General features: G+C 39.8%; 1 protein-coding gene across 9 annotated transcripts in view; it reads left to right on the top strand.

The window, feature by feature from the left end:
• The window catches only part of LOC119912977 (collagen alpha-1(XXV) chain), a 152,043-nt gene that overhangs the window by 104,568 nt on the left and 33,671 nt on the right, over positions 1-13,804 (top strand). For 8 of the 9 annotated variants that reach the window (XM_038732274.1, XM_038732275.1, XM_038732273.1 and 5 more), the window contains exons 7-11: positions 2,076-2,147; positions 2,773-2,889; positions 4,077-4,112; positions 9,763-9,789; positions 11,204-11,248. In XM_038732274.1, the coding sequence (XP_038588202.1) occupies positions 2,076-2,147; positions 2,773-2,889; positions 4,077-4,112; positions 9,763-9,789; positions 11,204-11,248 (297 nt within the window). Of the gene's footprint in view, positions 1-1,058; positions 1,119-2,075; positions 2,148-2,772; positions 2,890-4,076; positions 4,113-9,762; positions 9,790-11,203; positions 11,249-13,804 lie in introns of all 9 variants that reach the window. The other variant, XM_038732270.1, reaches the window with a different exon arrangement.

Here is a 13,804-nt window from a genome sequence, read left to right on the forward strand (position 1 = left end):
TGAACTGTTAAATCCATTCTTTGCATTTTTGTGTTTAGGAAAGGCTTGAAAAAAAGACAAAACCCTCTAAAACTTGAAATGCCGAGTGTAATTACAGCCCCATGAATATCACTTTAGCTTGTTGCTAAGCTATGATTGGACGATCTCTGGGGGAGAGGTTTTGCAAATGGTCACTTCATGTTTCAGTGGACATTTACTGTATATGGCAATACGACTCTAAAAGACTTGTTACAATCAAAGAAATAATACATATGTGTTTAAGTATGGACAACATCCCCAAAGGGAATAATTAATGATAGTCAATGAAACTTAATGGAGAGCATTTATTTGAGTATAACATTCAAAACCATGTTGAGCTGACGATATGTCATTGTTTCTGGATTCAGATGAAAGTTAGCATTCAGCTATAAACCCTTGTCTCTTTTTTACAAGGAGATGGCCCGATGCTTTCTTCTTGTATTTAGTTTTCATGAGTGGATCACATCTGTCTCGACAATTGTTGACAAGGGAATTTGAAACCATTTGATTGAATTTCCAGTGAACATCTCAATCCCTTGATGTTCCCCAAAACTCTATGAACAATACAAATACAGCTCCTCAGTTTACCAGCGTGTTATAGCTCAAAGTCTGTTCTATGATAATCATCTCAACACATGTTTTGTCTGAACAAAACAACAGGAAACGGTTATTTCGCTATGACAGTGTAGCAATCACTCACGGGATGATCTCAGTGCCATTGTAGACACTGTTTCACGGCTGAGAATAAACTTGGACTTTTTAACATGGTGAATGTTCAAGATAAAAGTTGTTGTTTAGGCCTGAATAGAAATGTCGTCAAAACTAATTGTTTGACATTTAAACTGATGTTGGCTTTTGACAGTTTCGTGAAAACCCCTCAAATGCATGTTACAGTATTTCACATATACAGCTTATTTCACAAATTTTGTAAGAATATGTAGAAGTAGTATGCTTATCTTCTTCCTCCTTTAACTGTTTTTGTTCACCCAGTGTTTGAATGTTGTGTGTGTTGTGCCATGTTCTGCTGTTTGTCCCTTTAGGGATTGCCTGGTCTCCCTACGCTGGCTGCTTTGCACAGCAATCAGATCCTGACTGTCAAGGTTTGTCGGTGGTGGTGCGGCCTAGCTGCTCTGTCCGACCCCTCCGCAGCACACACTGGGAGTAAATGAATAACTGTCGGCTGCTTTTTCTCAAAGCCTGATGATTGACAAAGCACAGGAAAAACCCCATCTAATTAATCACAGCCAGTCAATCGTTATCCTCTTCCTCCACTGCCACTACCAGTCTTTCAGTCACTCGAGATTTTGGTTTCATGCTGCATGCCCGGTTCCCAATTGAAAGCAAAGGTGGCCTTTTTCAACCCAGTAGTATGTAGCTGACTGGAACAAGAATCGGCATCCTGAAATCAAGACATGGTCTGGAACGTGTCCATTGATGCTAAAATAAGTGGAAGGAACTCCAAGAGGAATACTTGATGATGAACCAAAGTGGCTAAATGTTTTTTTAAAGCTCATGCCCATGGTTCACCACAAATCCTTCAATCCACCAATTTGGCCTCGAGGATTGTTTCAGCGATGGATGAAGCCACTTAATACCAATGGACACTAGCAGAATAATGCATGCTTTGAAAGGAACAAGGTTAGAAATCTGTCTCAACTCAGAAGGTCGACCACGCTGGTTTCAGTGTGTGCAGCTCCCGGGGTCTGACTTAGTAGCAGGCGCAATGAAGATGATGACAGCGTTTTCATAGAGGAGGAGAAATTCCCATTTTCCTGGGGACTGTGAGCTCGCTGTGGCGCCCTCGCACCCCTGAGGTGGTAATTATGGGCTCTGGTTCCAAAATAAAAGCCCAGACTTCCGAACAAAAAGTGTGGATTTCTCCCCCCATCTGTGAAGGCGCTGGACCGGGGGTTCATGAACACAGGCCTTTCTAACAAAAACTGTTTCTTTTTGCATTTGCCTTCCTCCTCCTCCTTCTTCTTCTTCTGGGACCTCATCCTTCTTCAACCTTCTCTCACCTCTGATCTACGACCTCTTGACCTCACACACCTGCTCAGATGGTCTTCCCTAAGATCAATCATGGCTTTCTTTCCGCTGACCAGCAGCTCATAAAGCGGCGGCTCATTAAGGTAGTGGCTGTGTCCTCACTCTTCTCTCTGTCCATCGTGCCAGGTCTCACTGAATCACTCCTCTCTGGGCATTCTGCAGTTTGCATGCAAGCCTTCAGACAAACCTCTCTTCTGTTATTGTTAAAGGGAAATTTCTTTTTAGAGAAAGGTTTTATTAAGGTAAAATGAATTACTGTCATGGCACTACTTGAAGCACTTTCCCTGCCAGTTAGATTGCTGGATGTTTACTTAGAGTTTCTTTATAATCCAGTATAGTAATGGACCACACATTTTCAGTATGTTTTCACTCTGATTATTGTAGCTTTACAAATGAGACTTCTTTTCAGTTGGTGCCTAATGCACAACCCCAGTTCGACTCATTAAGTCCATTTAGGAATGCATGCATTTTAGGGGATTACTATTTCAGCTATAAATCACATTGCAGTTCCATCTTCTGTATGCTAGCTTTAGCCATAAGACCCAAAATGCAAACTGTTCCCTGTTATGAATGGAGGCAGCCCTAGCCACCCACGAGATCATTGCACTACTCCCTCTTCATTATCATTTAACTGCAGTGGCTCCAGTCTCATTGGATCCTACAATATCACACAGTAATGATGTTAAAATGTGTTATTTTGCCACACAGGGAGATCAAGGGCAAGCAGGACCACCTGGACCTCCGGGGCCACCGGGCCCTCCAGGGCCAAGGGGGCCTCCAGGGGACACTGGGAAAGATGGGCCCAGAGGTTTACCTGGTCAACCAGTGAGTATTGATTGTCACCTTCCATCTGAAGATGTTTGATTAGACTGAACTGAAGATTTTCTTTTGCAGTCAGTGTATTATCAAAATGGCATTGGATCAGTGAAATTCTGTGGATTTTTCCTTTAAAAAGTGCTGCATTGTTTCCTTAATGAGAAAAACAAGTTCAGCTCTTTTTGTACTCATATTCAATTGACTTTGACTCAGTGCCGGGGGGGTTTATCCCAATGAAAACCTTTCTAATGGAGACTAGACAAGCTACGGTGCGGTTCATTGCCCTAATGTCTTAAGCTAAACATGAATATGCTCCCAAGAGAATGCTTCACTCTATGGATTTATGTTTACTTGGTTGTTTTTCATTATAACGTAACATTTTCCATGTCTTTAAGCTTGTCACTGGCATCACACTAATTTATGTGAACTCTGCCTGTGAGAGAAAGAAGAAACAGAAAAGGCCTGTCAATTATGTTTAGCCATAAAACCTTCCGAGGGCTCCAGCTGATCTTTATTGTCTTGGCAGAGATCACAGTGGGAGTGCAAAAATATTAAGTGTTGTTTATCTGTTTCTTTCCAAGTTTTTGACGATTATTGTTTTCAGTTCTTTCAGTTGCAGTCGCAATAGTTGTTGCGTTTTCCAAGAAACTAAATTTCTCTCGCTGGGGCGCTTTATTTCTCTCATGATTTATTTCTCCTGCCATGAATCACACAGAAGGAGGGTAGCAAAAATGGTCCTGTAAATGTCACAAAGAGGCAAAATGGAATAATGTTCAAGCATGGGTTTGGCAAAGAAGTTTGAACATGGCATATGTCTTTTTTCTACCCTGAGAACTGCAGGAACATCCAAGAGTCAGGCCAGAACCGAAAGCGGAGACTAGAACAAGGTTGTTGGACGGAGACAGTGAAGGGTACAGGTGTCACAGCATGATAAACGCCTCCCAGCCAACGTGGTATATGAGCAGAACAATGCTGATTTTACTTGGCAACCTCGGCCCTATGCACCATAGTGGCCAAACACTAAAACGAATGGGGAATTTGACCATAATGTGGAAAATACTGTATTTTTTTCAACCAAATGTTTGACTTGTTTTACTCAGAATGCTGTCTATGATCATTTTAAAACTCCATGCGTGTTCTCAATTTTTCAAAGAAGAAATTAACCATTAACTGGCTGTTTTTCATATTTACTACAGGGTGATCCAGGAGAGCCTGGAGAAACAGGACCCATGGTAAGCACACACTTTATCCTTTTGGAATCACATTTTGGTCATGATCTGTAGCTGAACTTAGATGCTAAGTTAGCAATTAGGAATCAGTGCATTTAGCTTTCTTTAAGGAACTGTTTAACATTTTGGGGAAATACAGCACATTTATTCACTTTCTTGCTAAGAGTAAGATGAGAATATTGATTTCACTTTCATATCAGGTAAAAATGAGGCTACAAATAGCAGCTTTTAAGCATATCTTAGCACACACACAAGCAGCACACACAAGACCACAAAAGCACAAGTCTTCCTTGGCTCCCTGGCGACCTTAACAGCAATGACAAAACTCCAACAGACAAAATAGTCTGGCACATAACCACAAAGTGTTGTTTTTACACTTCGGTAAGCTCTTAGTGAGCTTGAGATGCTGGTATGCTGAATTTTACCTTTGGACAGAGTCAGGTTAGCTGTTATCCCCGGTTTCCAGTTTTTAAGCTAAGCTGATCTAACCGCCTGTTGGAGGTAGCTTCATATTAACTGTACAGGTAGGAGAATCATCTAATTTGTCTTTCTAAAATGTCATTCTGCAGTAAATAATTTGTGGAATAATCCAATAATGCTTTCTTTTAAATAATTTCTGTTGTGGTAGTAGCCTTCACTGACTGACTGCCCTTCTTACACTGATAAAGTTACTATAACAGTGTTCTAATTTTGTAAAAATATGTATTGTTTTTCCTGGATGTATTTAATTTGCCAACCAACCAACTGTGACATTATCAAACATTCACTACAACAGAGTTTATTAATTCAGATCTTGTTTTTTTTCACTGACAAAGCAATCAGGCATACTGCCACTTAGGATGCTTCTTAAATGTACATTTACTTTACGAGATAATACTCATAATGTGGCTTATGGGTACTATGGTGAATATTAATGACACATTTTATGATACTCTGCAAAAACGTTAGTTTTCTCTCACAAAACCCCTTGTACGGCAGGGACAAGCTGTTCCAGTTAACAGTAACTAGATACTGCTTGTGGTGTTCAGTAAATAAAGGATTTGATTGAAGTTTCTTCATAAAAGCTACATTGAATAGGTCAAGCCAAATTCCAGAGACAGCAAAGACGGAAAACGTGACATGTGAAAACACCCGGTGATGTCAGTTTTCACAAGTGCAGGGGAGAGTAAGTGAAGCTGACAGAGGAGGTGCTATCAAGCGCTTTCATCTCTGATTCCATCTTCTCGGACCTTTTCCAGGGTGTGGAAAGAGTCTCTGGATTGGAAAGAAATGGAGAGACAAAATAGAGAATGGTGAGGCTTAGGTGGCGAGAGAGACACATTAACTAGAGAGTAAGAGGAGTTTAAATCTAAAACGGCTTATCATTTTTAGGTCACTTAACACACTTCCCTCTGTCTGCGTTTTTTTTGCTGTTTTTTTAGTTTCCAGCTTTTGTTGGCTTTAATTATATGTTTTACCCATTACACCCCCTTGTGCTAATAGCTTTGTAAGCAGCACAGTTTTGTTTCAAAATTCACAGTGCCATAAATGTAAAATTTGCAACAGATTTCCCAGTGGTCCCAGGTGTGCTCCCATAAGTCTCCAGTGCTTACACAACTGCTCATGACAGCAGCCAGAGCATTACTCCAAAAGATGAATGGTGAATCCCATTCAAAATAAGCTCAGAGGCCTCGCGCAGAGCTCTGAATAAAGAATAAGCGCTGCTCACTGTAATAATTGAAATAAGGCATACTATTTCCTGAGTATATACGCAGCATGACACTAATGTACTTTTAACAAGGAATAATGTCATAATTTAGAAATACCCCCCCCCAACCCCACCCCTCCCAAAAAACAGCGTGAGATAAGCATGTCCCAGAGGTTGTAAAAAGATTCAGAGCTTCTGTTTCCAGCCAACAGCAGTTTGTTTGCTACTCTTTGGAGAAGGAGAAAAAAACAAAAATAAGATAATGGATTAGAGAGAAAAGTTTCTGTAAGTGATCATTTGGGCTGTTAAACCTCTGGAGAGGGAATAAAAAGACATTCTCCCTCCAGACACACTATACCAGTCCACACCCTTGATTGGTCTTTGAAAATCAATATGAATTAGATCTGCATAAGCAACTAGACGGATAGGCTCCACTTTGTGCAGCGAGCTGAAAGGATAATCTTTGATTGGCACTTTCAGATCTGCACAAGTCAACTCGAGGTAGGGATTTTGAGGTCGGTCCTTTACCAGCCTTTGCTTTTTTCACAGTGCTCTCAGAGCTAGCGCCCACTTGACACAGCTCAGCGTATTTTGATGTAGATGCTATTGTTAAGGAGGCAAAAGTAGATTCCAGAGTTTTCCAGCAGCCTTCCAGGACATATGGTGTTGGTTAGAAGGATTAGGCTTATATGGAGCAACAAGCAGGAGGGGGGAGGTGGGAGGAAGAAGAAGAAGAAGTAATATTTTCAGGACTGAATTTAAAATCATCTGTGCCATAAGGTCTCTCTGGGGTAAATTAACAGAGTCTTCAGCTCTGTAAAGGTGGCTTGCAGCCTTGCACACAGTTTTCATTTGGGACTTGATTGTGCTTCAAAAAGACTAAATATGGAAAACCAGTGGTGTGTTGTATGCAGTCTTCCGTCCGGAAAAAAATCCTACTCCATCTGCTTTTTGGTGCTCCTCTTTTACATCCTGTTCATTCTATAACTACCCACAATGCACCAGTGACTCACCTTAGAAATTTTAGGCATGCATCTAGAAATGCCTGTATAATGAGGACATACCTATAATTACTTTGGTGTCCTTGACTACGTTTTCTTTGAATGTGAAGCCAAACATGAGGAATAAAGATGTGAGGAAATGACTTAGGACATGGACAACAATGTTGTGGAAAATGTTGACAGTAACGGGCATAAAGCTTTTTTTCCCTGTGTAAAAAATCTGTTTGTTCTAAAAGGGAAATTTTTTTTTTCTTTTACAACTTGGGTCTTATTGTCATAGTTTTAGGCACTATGCCTACTGTACAGACAGGGTTTTAGAAATACTAAAGTCATTAGGTTTTGGTTTCTCCGTTTGATCTTTGGGTTTGGGACTGTTGGGACTGGGATGTAATTATAGTGGAGACTACCAAATCCTGATAATGTGGCATTCATGTAAGTAGTTTTACATGCATTAATTTGCCTATACACAGTGGAAGTGAAATATTCTAAAATATATCAGAATAAGCTTAAAACTTTTATATAATAACTAATTATACTTATACTAAACTAATTATACAATGTAAACTGTCATTTAACCTACTGGAGCCTGTAGGTCAGTATAATACTGTATGAATTAATAAAGGTGAAAACTTTGTCCTTGTTAGCGTTTTGTTTACAGTTAGCAGTAATGCTGGTGCGATTTAAATGTTTTACAAAACGAAAAGTCATGTGCACAGTTTAAATAAAGCACACATGTCCACAATCTCTACAGTGATGGTGGTGAGCTCACTGTTATGCTAACCATTAGCTACACTGGCCAAACTTAAGACAATAAGACCCAGGTTGTCGAAACATAATAATATCAGATAAATCAAAAGAATAATTTTCCATTTAATCTGAAAGTACCTTAGTTTAATGTAAGTAGCAGTGTTATATGGCAAAGCTTTTAAAAAGATCTTAACAGTGAAACAGAAACTCTGAACCTGCCTCTCTAAAGCTCCGATATGCAGCTTTTCTGAGCTATGATCAGTCAAAATATTTGTGTTGTAAATGATGAACAAGAAATGCACACTCTGGAAGCTCTTCAATTGGCGGAGGGTTCAACTGCATACTGAGTGTGGGAATTTACCTGGCTTCATTGTTTGCCATTTCCGAGACATGGATGAAAGCACCAAACATTCAGCACTTTGTATTTGTGCTCGGATGCTCGACTTCAATAGGTATCCTGTTGATATTGCACTTGGATTCTTTTCTTTTATGAATGTTAAATGAGGCTGCTAAGGTGCGATATGCTGAGCATGTGCTGCCGCAGTGAGTGCTTTTAGTTTAAATAATTATCCTCTTTAATGAACACGTTTGGATTCTTCTCAATTTTAATTTTCTAGCAATGTCAGGGACCACATTTGAGAACAAAAGAGCCAGGACCAAGACTTCCTCAAGGACTCTTGACTTTTTGAAAAATCTCCCTTTCAGCCAGTAGCTCCTGAGTGCTCTCAGATGTAGCCAAGCTAATTAGCGCTCAGGCGAGTGACACATGCTCTCACATACCTAGTGGGTCATAAAGATGTTTACCAAACCCTACTGAGGATAGCTAACAAAGGCTTTTACAGGCAAGCAGGAGAAGAAAACCTTTTTCTTGGTTGGTCCGGAAAATGAAAGTTGTTCATTGAGGTTTTTGTTATAAGTGCACATGGAATGCACTATAAATGAGCTGCAACTGTGTGGGCCATTTCTGTAAATGAATGTGAGAACTTGTTGCAGCAGGGATTTTAACGGGCTAGTTTTGTAAATGGGAAAGTTTTGAGCTTCAGTTACTTGGTGAGCACTTTGTTTCATCAACAAAACGTAAACAATACTTATTCTCAGAAAATGGGTCATTATTATTGTCCTTGTTTAGCTAAGCCAAGGAGCTGTTGGTGCTTTGGCCACACACATAAATTGGCCGCCACCAAACTAAACTTCTTCTTCACAAATATTTGCACCGACAGTCAAACATTTCAACCCGAGTGCGTCCTTTTTGGCTACTTTTGAATACAGGCACACAAACCTTTTACACTCACCAGAGGGCCACTTATTAGGTTTTGCCAACTATGCTCCATCCACACGAATAAAGTTTGGAAAGTTGTTGTTGTAGAGGGCTTGTGTGGCATAAGGTCTGCCTGGCCTCGACCCAACTGAGAGCGATGAGCCAAATAGCACCACTTACTGTGGATCTTGAGCTGACAGTGAGGAAAATGTTGGCCAACACGAGGTGTCATAACAGCCAAGTGTAAAGGTGTTGATGAACTGCTGTGGGTTACTGCAATAGTTCAGATTCTAGTGAAGCCAACATGGAAGGAACTAACTTTGGGCTTGGTTTCTCATTTCTAGTCATAAAGTTGCTGTTTTTTAAGCAGGTTCTGGTGGAGGAGGTTGAGGATCCAACATGGCGTCTGGTTTCACTGTGGTAAACGGCAGGTTGAAAATAGAAGCTGTCCTCCCAGACACATCTATCACTGTGTTAAATCTCAGTTAAAGATGTGGCGCCTTATATGCCCTGTCTAAATTCTTAGCTTTGTAAGGCTCTCCAACTAATGGCCCATTTAGATAATGAACCTCTCTATGTGTTGGACTGTGGACTTAAAATGTGGAACAGCCAAATAAGATTTTACAGTCGCTAAAATGAATAAAGAAGGAGATCAACATAAAAGATAAACCCATATAAAAGTTTTTGTTTTTCATGGTCTCATTAGAGATTATGGGGAAGCTCGATGAAAAGAAGGCACAGAGTGATTCTCATTCTTTGCCGGAGAATAAAACAAGGGACTGATTGTGATTCGGTTCTGCCTGAAGGGTGTGTGCTCACTGTATGAAATCCTACCGAAAGCCTTGCCAGTCTCTCCGCTGTGACCATATTGGCTGTGGAAATCATATTATTTCATCTGACATGTACTCTTTTTGTTCTGTTTCTCTTCCACTCACACTCTCTGCCTCTTTTCATTTATAGGGACCTGAGGGGCCTGAAGGGCAGAAGGTAAGACTAGAAAATAGTTTCTTGTTCCCCTGATATTTCTTATTTTTCTTTTAGATCAAATAAAACGACATTCTCTGACTTGGTTATCTACCGAGTTACATCAAAAATACATCTCACATTGAACAGGAGCTTTCTCTGTTTTCAAATTCTTAAAACAAAACATGAATATGTTTACTTGGACGTTAGTGATACAGGGGCACAGTAAGGGCAAGTAAGAAGGCAAGAGGAGCGTTAAGGCTCGAACAGCACAATGAGGGAAAGAAAAAGACTGACAGAGAAGGAGAAAGACGGAGAACAGAGAACCTGGAGCTAAGTGCTGCGATACAGGCTGTGTGTCCCTGGCGGCACTGATGTGGGGAACAGATGTAAGCCATATCCAGCCATCAGGTAGCTGCCAGTGTTTGTTCAGTGTAACCCAATCAGACACTTCCTGTCTGCGCTGTCATCTGTCGGCAAGGCCTCCCGTCGGCGTGGAAGGAGTGTGGAGGGGTCAATGATGACACACCGCCGTGTTAATGACTCATAAGCCAGGCCCAAAGGCTACTCAATTAGATCTGGTGCAGTGCTGTGTTTAGCAGAGGGCCGACATCAACAGTTATTCAAGTTTCATCACCTTGGTGATTGGTTTGTTGTCATTACATGATAAAAAGTAGAGTGTGAATCCTACATTTTAACTTATATGATAATAATAATAATAATAACAATATTTTTCATTAACTTTCCCACTGTAATGTGATCCACTCTCTATTCTCCTTCATCTCAATTTATATTCTGGTTAATAAGACCTGGTTATTATTTTTTATTGTTTCACTCATCTCTGATACATCTAAAAATGTGACCATGGCAACAGTAAGTTACTTTTATTACGAAGAAGCACCAATAGCCAGCATAAGCAAACCACTATCCAAGAGAGTGGGAGTTCATTAAAACATGCTTGGTAAAACCTCAGAGTCTAAATCATCTGCTTTAAGTAAGTTAAAGGAGTACTTGCAAGCACAAGAGCCAAAGTATCTTTAAAGCCTTTTGTTTTTTTACTTTCTCTTTTCTCATTTTGAAACTCAACAGATTTATTCTCAAATCCCGGTCTTCCTCTCTGCCTGTATAGTCCATAACTTAGCGGATCTTAAAATATGACATGCAATATTTATTCTGGCCTGGTTTTATAAGATCAGCACACACTGAGTGTACGTGCTGAAGTGGGGATGGTAACAATAGACAGGCCTGCTCAGAGGCGCCTCTGTAGGCTGTTTAATCCTGCGTCTGTGTATGACTATTTTTTAACAGTATATGACTTGATCTTTCTTTGGGGTGTTGTTGATAACCATAATTCTGCATTGTCAGCTTCTTTGCAAGTGAAATACAGTGTGATTGTTGAACGTAAAGACACCTAAAGGTCTTTGTGTTTATTTCTCAGGGTTCACTCGGCCTTCCTGGCGTCCCAGGTGTTGATGGACTGAAGGTGAGGTTACTTTTATAAAGAAATATGCAAACAATACAATTTCTATGCTCCTCTTTTTGGCCGTTGACTAGTTGTTCAGATTAGTTTTCACTGAAGAAAATGGGAGCTGCTGCAAAATTGTTTTTATTAATAAAGTCTTTCACTTTTTAAAAAAGGTTTTGAAGTGTGTAATATTTAGGAGGACAGAAATGCAGTATAATATGCATAACTCTGTTTTCAGTGGTGTATAAAAGACCTTACATAATGAACCGTTGCCTTTTATTTTTACCTTAGAATGAGTCATTTCTATCTACATACACCACTGGCGCTGTTGCGCTGCCATGTTTCTACAGTAGCCCGAACGGACAAACTGCTCTACAGAGTGCGTTTTGTCACTATGTTGAATATGTATGAAGAAGAAGGAAGAAGAATACCCTAGCAGAAGTAGTCGACTGGTTTATTAGAAGTAAGAAATTAAGTGAAATTTGAACAAATGGAGGACCACATGTATTAGCACAAGAGCCAACAGAGCGTGTCGGCCACTGTAGCCTCTCCTCTGCACATGGAAAGGGAGGTTTGAGCAGTGACTGATGGTGCAGTCATGTGGTGTTGGAATAATCAGATTTTTTCCCCCTCCTTAAATCATTATTGCAAAAAGAGAAATAAAGTGTACATGGGACATAAATAAGTATACAGAACAGTATACAAATATATAAGAAGACATGATAAAAACTTTGCCAGGGGTAGGATATATTATAGAAAGATATTAAAAGAGGAACATGTGTTTTTTATTTAACCTTTATTTAACCAGATGATCTCATTGAGATTTAAAACCTCTTTTTCAGGAGAAACCTGGCCAAAACTGCCGCATATTGACAGAGTTACACAGTTACAAATACGAACACAAAGCAAACCCACAATAACAAAGGACTTTCAACAAAGAAAAACACAAATAAACAGTATAACTTTAAGACCACTTATAAGTACAGTATAGTGACAACAATTAATTGCATCTAGTTCCAAGTCTTCATCCGGTGTTTAAGTTCACCAAAGGAGATCAGATTTCTTACCTGCAAGTCAGTCTGCAGTGTGTTGGAGGGAGTAGAATAGCTAGGCCCTCATACCGAACTCTGAACGGCCCTTAGGTACAGATAACAAATATAAGTCACCAGAGCCAAATTGCGTGATGCTGACTGTTTTTACAGCCTTTTTTAAAAATAATTATTATATTGATATAATGTACCACCTGGAGAAAAAGTACAAGTTTTTTACTGCTTAAATATGAATGTGGAATTTTGCCATTAGAATTAATACATTTAGATAAAGTACTTATTTTCTTTTCTTTGACTTTTATAAAAGCAAGATACCACTTTCTCCCACATCAATAGAAAATCTTTATAAATATGGTAAATGATGAATCTGCTCAAGTTAAGTAATATGGCTATAACGGTTAGTTTGCTGTCCATGTACAGTGAACCGGATGTCTGCGTGTTATTTACATGCTCTGATAATACTAATCCAACACAGTAGCGTCCATGTTGGTTCCACATTCCAACTTAAGAGCACATGAACACACGCTGAAGTCGGAAGAACGACTTCACAACTCGGGAAATGGGACTATCCAAGGAGCACATGAATGCACCTCGAGCTGTTGGTTGCAATTCGCAATCCTTACCACTAGATGCCACTAAACATACACACTGACCCTATAAGACTTAACTGTGTTGTTCAGATGAATATTTTTAATTGCAGCAAATTCATAACTCGTTTCAATTAAATTTAGCAGCCCCTCTAAATTTAGCCCGAACATGGGTCCCTCACATAATACTACACATTAAGTTCAGAAGGCTAACTTTCACCCACACCTGAATTTTTTTTTTCTTCAAAAGACTCACTTTAACATGCTTAAGAGTTTTCATAAGTCTTTATGGCTGTGTGTTGCACTTTTCATATTAAAGAAGTTCTGCCATGCGTTCTGACAATTTCAAACCGCTGTCCTATTTAGGAGAAATCCCCTGGGCTGCATCTTCAAGTCTTAACCACAAAGTACAGTTTCAAGCTGCCTGTGATTCTGCTCACATTCTCGGCTCGTTTCTGCATTTCATTCTCAAAGCAAATAAAGGAGACACAGTGCAGGTGTTTCACAATGGGTAAAAAAATGGAAAAGCATATTTTTTTACCAGAACAAACGACGGTATAGGTAACGAGAATGAATGGGGAGATGATTTGAGAGGCGACATCTTTCAAATCTCAAGAATGCATTTATGAAGAGGCACGCATGGTTGTAACAAGAACCAGAGTATAGAAGTTTCATTTTGGAGTGAAAGCCATACTGACACTAGAGACAGCAAAAGCTGAAGGCCTAATTCCATACTTGTGTAAAGAGTGGGGTTTGCCAGCACCCATGAAATAGAACTCCAATGCTGTGCAATGCAGTTATAAAACAGAATTTGTTATGGTATGTAGCCTTCACTCATGCAGAAAGTTGAAATCTAAAGCAGTAAAGGATGCTCTGCCAGCAGTGGCAGGTTGACTGGCAGACATATTGATCTGACATAGATATCCACTATAAGGGCA

Source organism: Micropterus salmoides, unplaced genomic scaffold (genome assembly GCF_014851395.1).
Source record: "Micropterus salmoides isolate LMB-PRFRI ecotype aquatic unplaced genomic scaffold, ASM1485139v1 Ms_hic_scaffold_2, whole genome shotgun sequence".
NCBI lineage: Eukaryota > Metazoa > Chordata > Actinopteri > Centrarchiformes > Centrarchidae > Micropterus > Micropterus salmoides.